This window comes from Oxyura jamaicensis, chromosome 2 (genome assembly GCF_011077185.1).
Source record: "Oxyura jamaicensis isolate SHBP4307 breed ruddy duck chromosome 2, BPBGC_Ojam_1.0, whole genome shotgun sequence".
Lineage (NCBI taxonomy): Eukaryota > Metazoa > Chordata > Aves > Anseriformes > Anatidae > Oxyura > Oxyura jamaicensis.
Window position 1 is genome coordinate 115,007,004 of NC_048894.1, and position 13,853 is coordinate 115,020,856.

At 39.8% G+C, this 13,853-nt stretch overlaps 1 protein-coding gene across 4 annotated transcripts in view; it reads left to right on the plus strand.

Annotated features, from left to right (window-relative positions):
• The window catches only part of SPIDR (scaffold protein involved in DNA repair), a 199,909-nt gene that overhangs the window by 45,859 nt on the left and 140,197 nt on the right, over positions 1-13,853 (plus strand). For all 4 annotated transcript variants that reach the window (XR_004748724.1, XM_035319390.1, XM_035319391.1 and 1 more), the window contains exon 6: positions 6,785-7,035. Coding sequence is in view for 3 of the 4 variants with exons in the window: in XM_035319390.1 (XP_035175281.1) it covers positions 6,785-7,035 (251 nt within the window). In the remaining variant the exon portion in view is untranslated. The remainder of the gene's footprint in view (positions 1-6,784; positions 7,036-13,853) is intronic.

A 13,853-nucleotide genomic window follows, 5' to 3' on the forward strand; every position in this document is an offset into this window, starting at 1 on the left:
GTTCCAGTAGATACAGCATTCTTCTGTGCTGCTTGGCAGAAAAGATCTTCTGTGTGCTCATACCGACGGCATTCCAGCCTAGGGCTGGTGGCATGTGGGAGATAGCAGAAACTCATTCCCGTGTCCGTGTGAAGGGAAATACCGCTGGAGCTGAGCAGCGGTGGCTGCGGAGGGCGGCACCCGAGGCCTCTCTCCAGGGGATGCCCCCAAAGGGAATGGGGTGCTGGGGGTGCCCCGGGCCCTTCTGGTGCTCCTCCTGTCATGGCAGCCGCGAAATGCCGACACGCGGGGAGCAGGCCGGAGCAGGCCAGGCCGTTTCCTAGGGTGCCGGACCAACGCCGCTCCGAAATATTTAGGACAGATCAGATGGTGCGAGCGTGTGTGCCGCGGAGGAATGCTGCGCGCAGCTAAACAACTAGGCATTATCTGAGATCCACTTTAAATATACGCTTGCCTCCGTAATAACACTGTGTGGTTGTTCCAGATACTAAACTTCAGTTAATCTGCTGCGTCGGTTTGGGCTTGTAGGTCCAAAAATATCTTATTAGTGATTTATGTCTCTCGTTGTTTTTTTTTGTAATACAGCTCTCTCTGCCCACGCGCTGCTACCTAATCTGGTGTGTTTTTTGTGCTGTTCCCGTGGTTCTTCTGTGAGAAGAGAGCTTGGGGTCACCCACCCACAGAGTGGCACACACCTAGCTTTACTTGTGAAAATTCAGCTGCTTGCACGGAGATACATCTGAATCTTCTCTCTGTGGAATAGAAGTTGCCAGCTTACCAAAACCCAAGTTATTTCTCAAGATAGGAAAATATTTGGCTTAGATTTCAATGCTTCAGTTAAAGCTTCGTAAAACCTAAAGCTGTAGGGAGAATGGTAGGCTTTAAATCCTATATATCTTTATCTTTACAGAGGTGAATAATATCCTGTACTATCTGTGTGCACAATGCTTGAATTAATTTTGTGTTGATTAATTAAAAGAAGGGGAAACTTCATTTCTTTTACCTTTATACTACTCCCTCTAAACCTGCAAGGCAGCTTCTGGTGGAGGTGGCTTCAAGCATTTGTTAGCATAACCTGGGCCTTTGACACACTGCACTGGTGATTTATGCTTGTGAATATTCATTGTAGCAAATTCAGTGGCTTTTCTGGTCACTTTGTTTCTTGGGGAGTACTGTGCAAGATAGAAAACCTCCTTGCAGCCCCTAACTATTATCTCACTTCAGTTGAAGCTCTCTGCATTTGAATCCCTTTGTATGCCTGTAAGCAAAGAAAACATCTAGTTCAAATGCAGCATTGCTCATCAAAAAGGAAAATGACAGGGACATGAGAGGTGGTAGGATAGTCACACAGTGTCACTGTGTGTGTTTGTTAGTATCAGCCAGCTTCCACCCATCTTGTGAGCTGTTGTGAAAAGGCAGGTAGGAGAAATGCAAATTAATCTTGCAAAGAATAAGGGAATCGGGGAGGAGGAAAAGTCCATGAGAGAACGAACAGAAGACGGAAAAAAATGCTTCTGAAGTTAGAAGTAAAGATACATGAAAGGACAAGTCGGAAAGAGAGTGCAACAAGACTAATTTTCCTCTTTAAGTACAATGATCAATGTTGGAAACTCTCAAATGCTATTTCCGTTTCTGATAAAGCTTTGCTTTGTGACCTTGAGAAAGCCTGGCTTCCTAAGTGTGCCAGCTGAGAAACCATAGTAATTCTTCCATTTGAGCTAAGGTGCAGTAAGATAATAGGAGGGAAGAAATTCATTATTTTTAGGGAGGCAAGTGACAGGCTAAATGAGTTCCATTTGCAAAAAAATCACTTCAGCATCCATACAGAACTTGACAGCCAGTTTTTGACAATAAGAGATTCAGACCAAAAAAAAAAAAAAATTAACATGCTACAGCATGCTGAAGCATCTTAGTTTCAGCTGCTGGGCTCATTCAGAATATCAGTGTGTTTACTGAGTCTTATCTGCAGAGTGTCTTCATACTAAATCTAAATCTTCATACTAAATCTTCAGAAAGATTTATGACACTTCATGACTGTGAGATGACTGAACAAGTGAAAGTGTGTAACCAATACAAAAGCATTGTCTACATGCTGAATTTTTTCTGCAGAAAATTCTCACTGAATGGTATATCTTGAAAGGAGAACAAAAGTGGGTGAGAAACTCTCTCAACTACTCATCCTTGCTTCTAATTAAACTAGAAAACTCAAATGGAGATGTAACAATTCTCATTAATTTATTGCTATTTTAATAATAAGATGTATCAAGTGTTTTTAAGGTGATCAAATACAGTTATTTCTTGCTTCTGTCATTATTAAAGTCAACAGGTAATTTTTTTCAGATCATCTTGTGGCTAGTGCTGCAAAGTGCAGATTGTAAAAGCATTCCCAAAGAATTTGCAAGGTTTTCAAGGTGAAGTAACAGCTGAAGCAAATCTCCTGAAGGTGAGGGAGGTGGTAGTTGGTTGCAGAAGTAACAGTGTGTTAGCTACTCAGTTGCCTGGGTGCAAAATGTACCCAGGCAACTCGTGGGAGGTTATCTTCGTTTCACTGTAGTCAGTGTTGTCATTGAATGCTTCGGGACGGGATTTTACCATTCAGTTTCTTTGAGGGATGTGTGGGTGTGCTTTTGCTTGTTTGATTTTTGTTTAAATGGATCACAAACATATATATACGTTTAACAGTCTTAACTAGTTAGTAGTGGGGGCAAATTTGCTGTTTCTGATTCTGGTATCTATTTCTACGTTTGTACAATCCCATATGTACTGGTGAGTGTTGTCAAAAACATCATAAATTAATTCACCTTGAGAGCTATCTTTTAATGCATTTTGATATAAACATTCTTATCTTTAATATATTAGGGTTCTGGATGCTCAGCTGCAGTAGTCACTGACTTTTTTTTCTTATAGCCAAATCTTAGTGGAAGTAATGGCAATATTCTGTGCATCTATGCTAAAGTCATTTTTCCAATTAAAGAGCCATGGAAGAGGAGCATTTGAACCCTTTAAAAGGAAACCATGCACAGAGCTAATGGGTTTATTCTAAAAGTGAACAAAATGAGCCATGTTGTCATCTTAGTGAGAAAGAGTATGAAGTCAGCTCCTGCATTTTTTTTCTACCCAGACTTTGGCAATGGAAAAGTGGTTAGCATAAGATAAACGAGGGTGTTGTGGCGAGGTTATAATTGGAAATTAAAAGTAAATATTGGTGGACAATCTACTGCTGAGTATCTGGAGTGATGAGGTTATATGGGAGACAGCCATGGAAAATGCCAGGATGAAGATGGTTAGATGGGGCTCAGGAGTTGGACAAAGGAAGTGAGGTGGAGAAATTGAGTCAGAGAGCTGGGGGGAGGTAGCAGTGTGCCTTCTGCCACTATAAAAACACCAATCACTACATTTCAAAGTAATAAGCAGTACGGAAATGTCAACTACTTTTAATTTGACGCTTCTCAGTGCTTAGCAAATGACACTCTTCAGAAACTCGTAGTGATACTACTGGGGATAATGTTATTCTGAAACAAACAAAAACATCTTGAAAATTCAGCTTTGTGATATTTAGGATACTTTTAAATGATAAACAGTTTGTTCACTAGTTATCAATAGTTGTTTTAAAGTGAACCTAAGGAATTAACTTTTTTTTTTGGCCATCTGTCTACCACTGTAAATGTTGGTGGACGTGCCATCTTGTATACTGCATACTTGAAAAATCATATTTTTAAGTTTTGAAAACATTTTCCTCTTCAGGGTGTGTTTTTGATGACAGCTGAAGTTAAATAATGTACGGAATTGGAAAGTTTAGTTTTTGTTCTTTGTTTTTCTTCTCCTTTTTTATAGCTTCCTCTTAAAAAAAAAATAAAAAAAAAATCCAATGGACCAATTAAAAAACACACACACATATACACACACACACACACACAAAACAGCACTAACAAGCAAACAGTCCGAAAGCAAAAACCTCAAAGTATGGTTTCCTTGGGGAAGTTAAGTCTAAACAAGCATACAGTAATAAATATTAGCAGAAGTATTAAGTGATTTATTAGACAATCCTTACTTAAGAAAGCCGCTTAACTCTTACAACAGTCAGTGGGATTATAATGTGCTTGACTTTAATTACATCCCAAGGGCTTTCCTCATTTGCATTTTGCATGCATGGAGAACTTCAGGTTTGCATCCTTTTTTGGACAAACTGGATATTGTAGCAATCTGAGTAAAATTAAAGCACTCCTGTAGCAAAAGAGGGCATCGAAGTGGTGTTTTAAGAATGAAGTGTTTGGTTACTGCTTTTGTACTATTTGAAATCTTTTATTTCTGGCTCTTTTCCAATGTGGAAGGAGTTTGTTTTCAGAGAAATGTTGTTGCCAAGGGACGAATGTTGACTGTGTTGTGTTTAAAAAGAAAAATCATAGGCTGATATGAATTACATTCTTTTAGCAATTCTTCTCTGGATAACTTTAAAAGGTCCTTCCAATTTCCAGAATAATTAGGTCAGCTCTTAGGATATGAACATAGTGTCTCATCATTTACGTGAAGAATGTTTTAAAGAACTGGCAATAGTTTTTTTCATTTTTTTTGTGTGCACAGTTGAGAAATGTTGGTTTCAGATGATTACACTAATTAATAACATACACCATTAATGAATGCAGTGATTTTCCTCCCTTTCGCCTTTTATCTTTAAAGTCTTTATCTGAGCCATTTGTCAGACAACCTGTGTGGAGAGCTGTTAAACAAGTTCATTTATTCTGTGATCAGAGCAGCGTTATCTGGAGCAAAGTTAACTTTTTTTTTTCCAGCTTCTCCATTGATAATGTGAATTGAATGCTTTGCAGTTATCCGCTGGGTTTTGGTTCTTCCAAGGATCGGGGGTGAGTTATGGAGCTCACCTGTCCCAAAGAAGGGTTTTGCGTGAGTCTGTTCCAGTGGTGAGTCTGCTCCTGTGCTCGCTCCACCAGCACTTGAGTTGCTAACCAGCTTACAACAATGGGAGAAGGGATAAAAATAGTAACTACAAACATGGTTTGTAGCTCAGCTCTTCTGGAGTTTTGCAGACCATATTATGCCATTTAAATCTCTTCCAGTAGGCAGCTTGGCTCATTAAAATATGACTTGAATGAGTTGTGTCTGTTCTCTTATTTAGAAGCGAGCAGTTGAACAGTACTTCTGCACTGCTCTAAAAGGATAAATGGCTGTGTGGTTCTCTGATTTCCACATTTACTTTTCATAGAATTTCCAAGTATTTTTGCTTAATGTTCCTTAGTACTCAATACTTTAAGAAATCCTGGGTCAAGAGATAATAATTTACATAACAACTGAAGTCTGCATAGCTTACCTAAGGGTGCCAAACCTGCTGCCATGCCCTGCCTGTGCGGGAGCCCTACAGGAGAATATGACAAGCTGAGCCAAAGCAAGTAATTTTTCCCCGTCAGCACTCTCCTAAGCCTTTCATCTCCCTTTCCAGATTTATTTTGGGGCCTTTGCACCCTTTCCTCTCATCCTTCCTTTCTTGGTTCAGTGTGTCCTCTGAATTCCTGTGAGAAGAGTGCCAGCAAGTTTTTAGGAATCTCGGCTCCACTCTGCTTGCTGATGGCACTGGTGGCTGACCGGGGATCCCCCCTGGAGCTACATGGATGCAGCCTGATGGCTTCTGAGTCTGGAAGCTACACTTCTGAAATCTTCCCTGGAAACCATAAGCCTGCGGAACAGGCATCAGTGCTAGCTTTAGCGGTCAAATTTATTTTAACAGAATTGTTAAATACTTTTTGCTAGCTATGATTTCTCAGTCTCATACAGAGGCATATGTTTATATGTAAACCACCCCAGTATAAGAAAGATATAAAACCGTTAGAGTGCCCAAAGGAGTGCTACGAAGATGGTGAAGGGTCTAGAGGAGAAGACATATGAGGAGCGGTTGAGGTCCCTTGGTTTGCTCAGCCCAGCGCAGAGCAGGCTGAGGGGAGGCCTCATGGCGGCCTGCAGCTCCCTCAGAGGGGAGCGGAGGGGCAGGCGCTGAGCTCTGCTCTTTGGGGACAGCGACAGGACCCGAGGGAACGGCATGGAGCTGGGACGGGGGAGGGTCAGGCTGGGGGTTAGGGAAAGGTTCTGCACCCAGAGGGTGGTCGGGCACTGGGACAGGCTCCCCAGGGCAGTGGTCACTGCACTGAGCCTGCTGGAGTTTGAGAAGCGTTTGGGCAACATTCTCAGACACATGGTCTGATTTTGGGGTGGTCCTTCAGGGAGCCAGGAGTTGGACTCCATGATCCTTGTGGGTCCCTTTCACCTTAGGACATTCTATGCTTCTGTTTTCTTCTGTCAGCTCAAACTAGAGGAGCAAACCTTCCTAGCTTCTTGAACCTAAATGCTTCCTTCAGCTCTCCTGCCAGTCATGATCCCTTTCCTCATCGATCTTTTCTGTTTTCCTGAAAATTTGCTTTAATCCTGACACCTGTTTGGAAACTTCAGATAGAGATAGGCATTGACTTATCTTTTTGATAAATTCTCAAGATCTAGTCGTTTTAAAAAAAAAAAAAAGTTCATCACAGTTTTCCCTCACCAGATGGTCCTTATATTCAGCAGTTCATACTGGCTTAGAAAAGATAAATATACGTTTACAGTAAACTTGTCCAAGTTATATTAATCAATAAATTGTCATTTAATTTATGGATTTCTGGGAAACATAAATAACTGCCTACATAAATCTGTACTAGAAAGTAAACAAGATTTTTTCCATGTGAATTAGCTTATTTCCTTAGCGTTCTGTTTAAATAGCTTTTTATTTTTATTTGTTTAGATGACTCCAACAGAAATTTCTGAATATTCATCTGATAGTGACAGTGTGGAAGAAGTGGAAATGGAGACCGCTAATCCAGGATTCTCTAAGAAATTGCAGTCAAGTTTGGCATTGATTATGGGGGAAGTTCCAACAAGACCTGCAAGTGACTGGCTGAAGTCTGCACAGGCCCTTCTACAAACTCCTAAGAAACAGTCAGGCAAGGCTTCTAGAACCCCAGAAGATTCTGCTAAAAAGAAAAAATTACTGAGGTAAATGTTCTGTCTTTCTTAAGGAATTTTTGTATCGTAAATAAAATAATACAAGTCAACAAACAGAAGAGTAGGAACGCGTTTCAATGATAAACGCTTTAAAGATGCCAACTACAAAAACTTGAAAGAATATCATTTATCTGTAAACAAGGAAGACAAGAAACAACTTTATTTTTCAGTTTTAAAATCTGTGGTCAAAATTCTCAGTCTGAATTCCTGTATACAAATTGATACAGGTTTTGTACTTTTAATAATGCCTTAAATTATGTTACAGTTATGAGAGTATGAATACTTCTCTTTTAGCTTGTCATCATTTCATTGCTTTGTGCCTCTTCAGATACATAGCGAAAATGCTATACTGCTTACTTTTTTAGTCCTTTCCAGATTTATCATGATAAAAGTATCCAGAATACTGTATAAAAGGAGCAGATGTTCAATAGTGCTGAATAGTGCAAGACAGAATGATACTTAAACAAAGGTGTGATGCATTTGTTTATCTGAAGTTGAGATCTTTGTGACTTAATTAAATGTATTAAAAAGATGCAGAAAGAAAACCACCAGAACCTGAGCAGCAGAAGTCTGATGTTCATGATTCATTATTTTCCTAGCTAACTACAATGCAGAAATAGCAGCTTCTTACATTGTTTTCACTAAAATTGCTTTAATTTAATGGTATATGTGAGGGCCTATACAGTAATTGATCAGAAAATAAAGCACTTAAAAAGCACTTTAGATAAATAACCATACCTTATTTTCCCTTTTAAAATGTTCTTGGCTATTTCAAAATGTTGACTGAGGGAACAGATTTGAAAGTTGTAATTACTGAGGATCTGTGTACTTAGAGTGCTTTGCTTGTGCAATCAAGCTCTACTTATTACTTTAAAAACATAAAGACAGAACTGTACTAGGTCAGACCTAAGCCTTACTGACAAAAATGCCTGTTGGTAGCCAAAAGCAAGTATGTGTGAAGGTAATAAGAACGAGACAAGTGTATAGTGGTATTTTACCCAGGTGTACTTTGAGCTTTTAGCAGTTTACTGCTTGGGGGCTGTTTGCGTGGTTTGTTATCCCTGATGGATTTGTCCAGTAGTTTTTTTAAGTCATAAAAGCTTTTGGCTGCAGCAACAACATCCCTTGCTTAGGAGCTGCGTAGCTTAAATGTGACTTGAATCTGCACCTACCATCTTCATTTGGTGACCCTTAGTATCAAATATTTTAGTGCAAAAATGTGTTTTTACAGCAAAGGTACTCCAAAATGGCTGTATAAGAGAATAATCCGTGTTATTGATATATTTCTCTATTTCTTTATTTCAAAATTTCAATATAGAATGCAGTCTGTCCAGAATGGGTAGAGGAGGACAGCTTGCACGGGGGATTTGGGGGGTATTTTTATTTTTTTAAACTATTCTATCCTGTGCTTCCACCTTGGGTTCCTTTGGGAACACAGAAGCAAGCAGGAAATTCCTCAGATGTGAGTTTTGTTTATCTAATTATGTGCTTGTCCAGATAATTTTCATCTTTTCATTCTTCCTGTTCAGGGCACTAATTCTGTATGCCTCTTTTCCACTTTTCCTTTCACTGTTGACTGAGCACGTTTTCATTTTATGTGCTACCACTGGATATGAGTCTGCATGCTAGATAGGAAAGCTTAGGTTTTCAGTGCTGTGGGTTGAAGACCAGTTCGGGGAAAGGTTTATCGGCTTCTTGGTCAATGAAGTGATGATCCTTTCTTTCTGGTTTATACAGCTAAAAGCTGTATAGCAGTTGTTGTCTTGTCCTCTCCTTTTCCCTATCTCTACTCAGAAAAAGCAATAAGCAAGGGAATTCATCTTGCAGGCTGGATCTGGTCCATGGTTTCCCACTTGAACCACTGGGAACTGTGCAGTGTGTGGAAAAGAACTTTTACTTAACCAAGCTTTTTTTTCCCCTCCAAGCTTGGTGCTTAGTGAAGTCTGTTTTTACAGGAGATGGTAGAAGTGACAGAGCCATGGTCTTTCTGTGTGAATTCCTGTGATAGAGGTTCAAATGCAAAAGCAGATTGTTTAAGTATGTCTACTGGATGGAGAAGTCCTGCTCTAAGTGGAGTAGGCCACCTGTGTTCTTATTTCCACTTTTTAGAAAAAAGCAATATTTTTTCTATTTTATTCTCTTTGCTTTTTGAGATGACTACAGCTACCTTCAAAAAGTAGAGAGAACATTTTCTAAAAATTCTAGCTTATATTTTCTGAAAAGGTCCTATATCACGTGTAACAGTTTTCCAATATTATTTAGGTCTGCTGCTGTTTGCACTTATTATTTGCATTACCTGATTACAGCTGTCTTCCTATTACCTTAATGACTGCATTTTTCTACCCAGCCTCTCTGCCTGGAATGCTCTTGGTCCTAAATTGGAAATGAGCAGTTAACCAGATGGGAGGAAAGAGTGTTATTTATTTGATCCTATTAAGTATACAATTATACTCTACAAAAGAAAGAGATGTAACCTAAACAACATGAATCTTCAGAGGTAAGCTGATTATTAGAATTTAGTTTAATTATTCTTTGATGCTAGGGTTAGAAATTTGAGTGTGATGTCAACATGTTGGAGTGGAAAGAAAATGAGAAGCACACCTATCTCCCAAAAAGAAACATGCAACATGCACAATGCTGTGATGGGTGAAATTTGAAGGGACACATTGCAATCATTCTGTCAGTAGTTATGTGGGGCTTTGGAAAGTGATTAGCACCTGCCTGAAAGAAAGGCATAGCTTAAGGAATTTTTCCCTCACTAGTTGTTTGATCTATTCTGTGCCCTCTTACCAAATTCAAACATCTCTTCACATACGTACTGTAAAAATAATAGTTTTTGTTTTCAAAATTGCTTTATGTGGAGATTGTTCTTCTTTCTGCTGTGGTGTGTAGGGTAGAGCCGTTAGTCTGTATAGTGCTGATATTCAGAGGTCTTGGTGGCCCTGGTCAGGTTCTAGATCTCCCTGAAGGACAGTGCTGTAGGAGGTGCCAGCTCTGCCATCCTAGTAGGAAAAAACAAACAAACAAAAAACCTTTCATTTACAACAATCAAAAAAAAGCTCCTGGACATCCTTACCTTAGACGTTGGTTTTATATGCCATCTTGAATAGCTATCTTCCTTTTACTTAAATAAAAATGGGATTAGAGGGAATGGAAGTAGTATAATTTTCCAAGGTATGCTGAGATAGATGTCAGTGTACTGCACTGATGAGCTACTAAAGTAGCTGATGAGGAAGTGCTAATAGTGGTATTTGATACAGAGATGAATTGGCTTGGTGATAAGGTCAAGAGGTATTGGTTTTAGATGTTCTTGCCCTTTTATTCCACCACAAAGTTTCAGTTTCTAAGCTTGAGTCAATGTTGCATTGGAAAATTATGCAAGTGATTTGCAGACCTAAGGGTGAGAGAGAAAAAAAAAAAACTGCAAAAACCCATTTTCAGGAAGTTTTTTTTTTTCAGATTTTTGAATTAATGCTCATAATACAAGGTAAAATGCGTAACCTGCACCAGTTCCAAGTCGCTCAAAATTTGCGTGTTAAAGAAGGCAGAAATAATGTATTAAAAGTCTGTTTGTTCCATGGGTTAAACCAGTAACTGTGCTTGTTTAGTATTTGTAAACAAGAAAACTCAAAATGTGTTCACTCAGCTTTTCTTGTCTGCAAGAAGACCTCTCTTGAAGGCTTTATGAATTGTTTGTTTTTTCTAGTAAAATTTTATTTCCATTAGCTAAACAAAAAGTTTGGCTTTCAGTGCAGGAAATGGATATCTGAAGTTATATAACGTTAACCCTACTTCATCTAAATCTGTCATGTTGCAAGAGCTTTTACTTGTGAAGAATAACTGCTTTGTTTTTGGGGAGGGTGGGTTTTTTTGTGTATGTGTGGTTTTGGTTTTTATTTGCTTGTTTTATGTGGCCCTCTTTAGCTTAATAGTAAATCGTAAATAGTAAAATAAAATCTTAGGAAATTCAATTTAATTATCTTGTATATAATTATATTTAAGCCAGTAGATCACTTACAGATCTGATCTGCTAAAATTAACTTGCCTTATCAAAAGAGGGGGAAAAATACAGAATGTCCTGGTTCTACATGCAGTAAAATGGTCACACAAGGCCAAGTGAGGTCCTGAAAATAAACAAAAATGCCAAGGGAGGGAGGAGCTGGCACAAATGAAGCAGGCTTTAAAATTGGGTCTGTTTTTTCTTACATGCATCCATAAGTAGCACAAGGGTATAATGGCAACATAGATATTTCCAGCTCTTACTCTGTGGTGGTGGCTCTTGAAAATAGTACCTTTGTTCCAGATATGTTTTATGGAGGTGAGCTACTTTGTGGAACAGTTGAAAAAAGAAATCTCGAAGAGACCACACAGACCAGAAAAGACTTCGGGGCTTATTTCTTGAGAGAGCTCCAAATCCTTGAACTCTCAAGACTCTAGAAGAGGCTTCAGTGCGTCTGGTAGCTATGTGTTAGAAATCATCATTTGTGTTACAGTACAGATCTTCATTTTCTTTTCATTTTACATGTGGGCATGATGCTGTTGATTTGACATGGAAATTGTGGTTTGGGAGAAACAATGATTCCTTTCCAAGGGTAAGAACCCAGAACTTGGAGCAGAGTACAGTTACTGAACAAGTTTTATAGGGAATTAAAATGATTGCTGTCTACTCTGGTGTCTGCTTGTTCTATCACAAAGGAAAAGAAATACTGTTACGCCTTGATTATGCATGTCCACATCTAACAAACAAAATTACCCCAATGATTGTGTTACTGGGGATTCATCCAAGGTGGATGTTTATAAATCTAAGTGTTGAGTCAGAACTTGAATAGGGCTCATCTGTACACCAAATTACTCTTTCAGATCCCTTTTTACCTCACCAAGTCAACAGCTTCTCTCCTGCTCTGGAGAGGAGTGGGCCTCTATAGAGGAGACATCGGTCATATCTTACATATGTACCCATACTGTTTTTTACATTAAAGGGGCACAGAGTAGTGACTGTCAGCATTCACCACTGCTTGTTATTTTACAAGCTGATAACTGATGGCTTTACAGTATCGCGAAATTAAATGCCAGCCTGCTTAGGGGGTCTTTTTTTTTAAAAAAAAAGGGCAAGCAAGTGGAATTGAACAGTTGAGTGTTACAGAAGTAAGTTACTTTACTAGTAAACTTTACTAGTAAACTTGGAAGTATTAGTAGAGACCTGTCATTGCTTTGAAAGGAGAAAATGACTAACTGCTCAGTCCTGAGATAGACATGTGTAAGTAATCCACAGCATTTTGAAGTACATGGAGTTCTGAGAATAGTGTATCCAAGGAGATGACTCAAAGAGATACTTAAGTGTTCACAGTTCTTAAATTTGAATGAAGTCTGGGAAGGAGTAAATTTAGATGAATTTAATTCTGTGGGGTTATTTTTAGTTATTGCACTGCTGAATTAAAATTTCATTAAATAAATACAGAAAGAGCTCCAGCAATTAAAAAAACAAACAAACAAACAAAAAAAAAAAACAGAGACTGAAAATGTCTTCCTAAAAACACAGGCTACTCATTAATGCTCTTCCTTTTTTTCACTTTTCTATTAACCTTATTGCAGTTTGAAACTAGGGACTAGCAGCATGTGGTGATGCTTGACATATGGTGGGGCAATCATAGAATCATTAAGTTTGGAAAAGACCTCCAAGATCAATCTGTCCCTCTGCCCCCACTGTCGCCTACTAAACCATGTCCCTAAGCACCAGGTCCAACCTTTCTTTGAACACCCCCAGGGACCGTGACACCACCACCTCCCTGGGCAACCCGTCCCAGTGCCTGATGGCTCTTTCTGAGAAGAAATGTCACCTCATTTCCAGCCTAAACCTCCCATGGCACAACTTGAGGCCATTCCCACTAGTCCTATCACTAGTTACATGTGAGAAGAGGCCAACCCCCAGCTCCCCACACCTTCCTTTCAGGTAGCTGTAGAGAGCAATCACCTCCCCTGAGCCTCCTCTTCTCCAGACCAAACAACCCCAGTTCCCTCAGCTGCTCCTCACAGGACTTGTGTTCTAGACCACTCACCAGCTTTGTAGCCCTTCTCTGGACACACTCCAGGGCCTCAATGTCTTTTCTGTAGTGAGGGGCCCAAAGCTGAACATAACACTCGAGGTATGGCCTCATCAGAGCAGAGTACAGGGGGAAGAACACCTCCCTGGCCCTGCTGGCTACACTGTTCCTGATACAAGCCAGGATGCCATTGGCCTTCTTGGGCACACTGCCAGCTCATGTTTAGGTGAGCATCAGTCAGTACCTCCAGATCCTTTTCCTCTGCACAGCTTTTAAGCCACTTTCCCACAAGCCTGTGGCACTGCATGGGGTTGTGGCCAAAGTGCAGGACCTGGCACTCAATTCCCTCATCCAAATAGTCAATAAAGATATTAAAGAGGGTGGGCCCCAACACTGACTCCAGGGGAACACCCCTGGTGACTGGTGACCAGCTGGATTTCACTCCATTCACCACCTCTCTCTGGGCCCGGCTGTCCAGCCAGTTTTTAACCCAGCAAAGAGTGTACCTGTCCAAGCCATGGGCTGCCAGCTTCTCCAGGAGAATACCATTTTTATGTGTGGAAAGGAGCACCTCCCAAAACTGAGCTTTTGTACTAGATACTGAGTTTTATTTTGGTCAGCAAACCTGTGTCTTTCACATGGATATTGTTGAACATGGACTGTAGAGTAAGCTCAGTTTTAGTAGGGAAGTAGGACATGGACTTCCGCTTGTTCAATCTACCTCAAGGGATTTCAAGGGTCAAAACAGTTGTACTGAGAGTTTCCTGA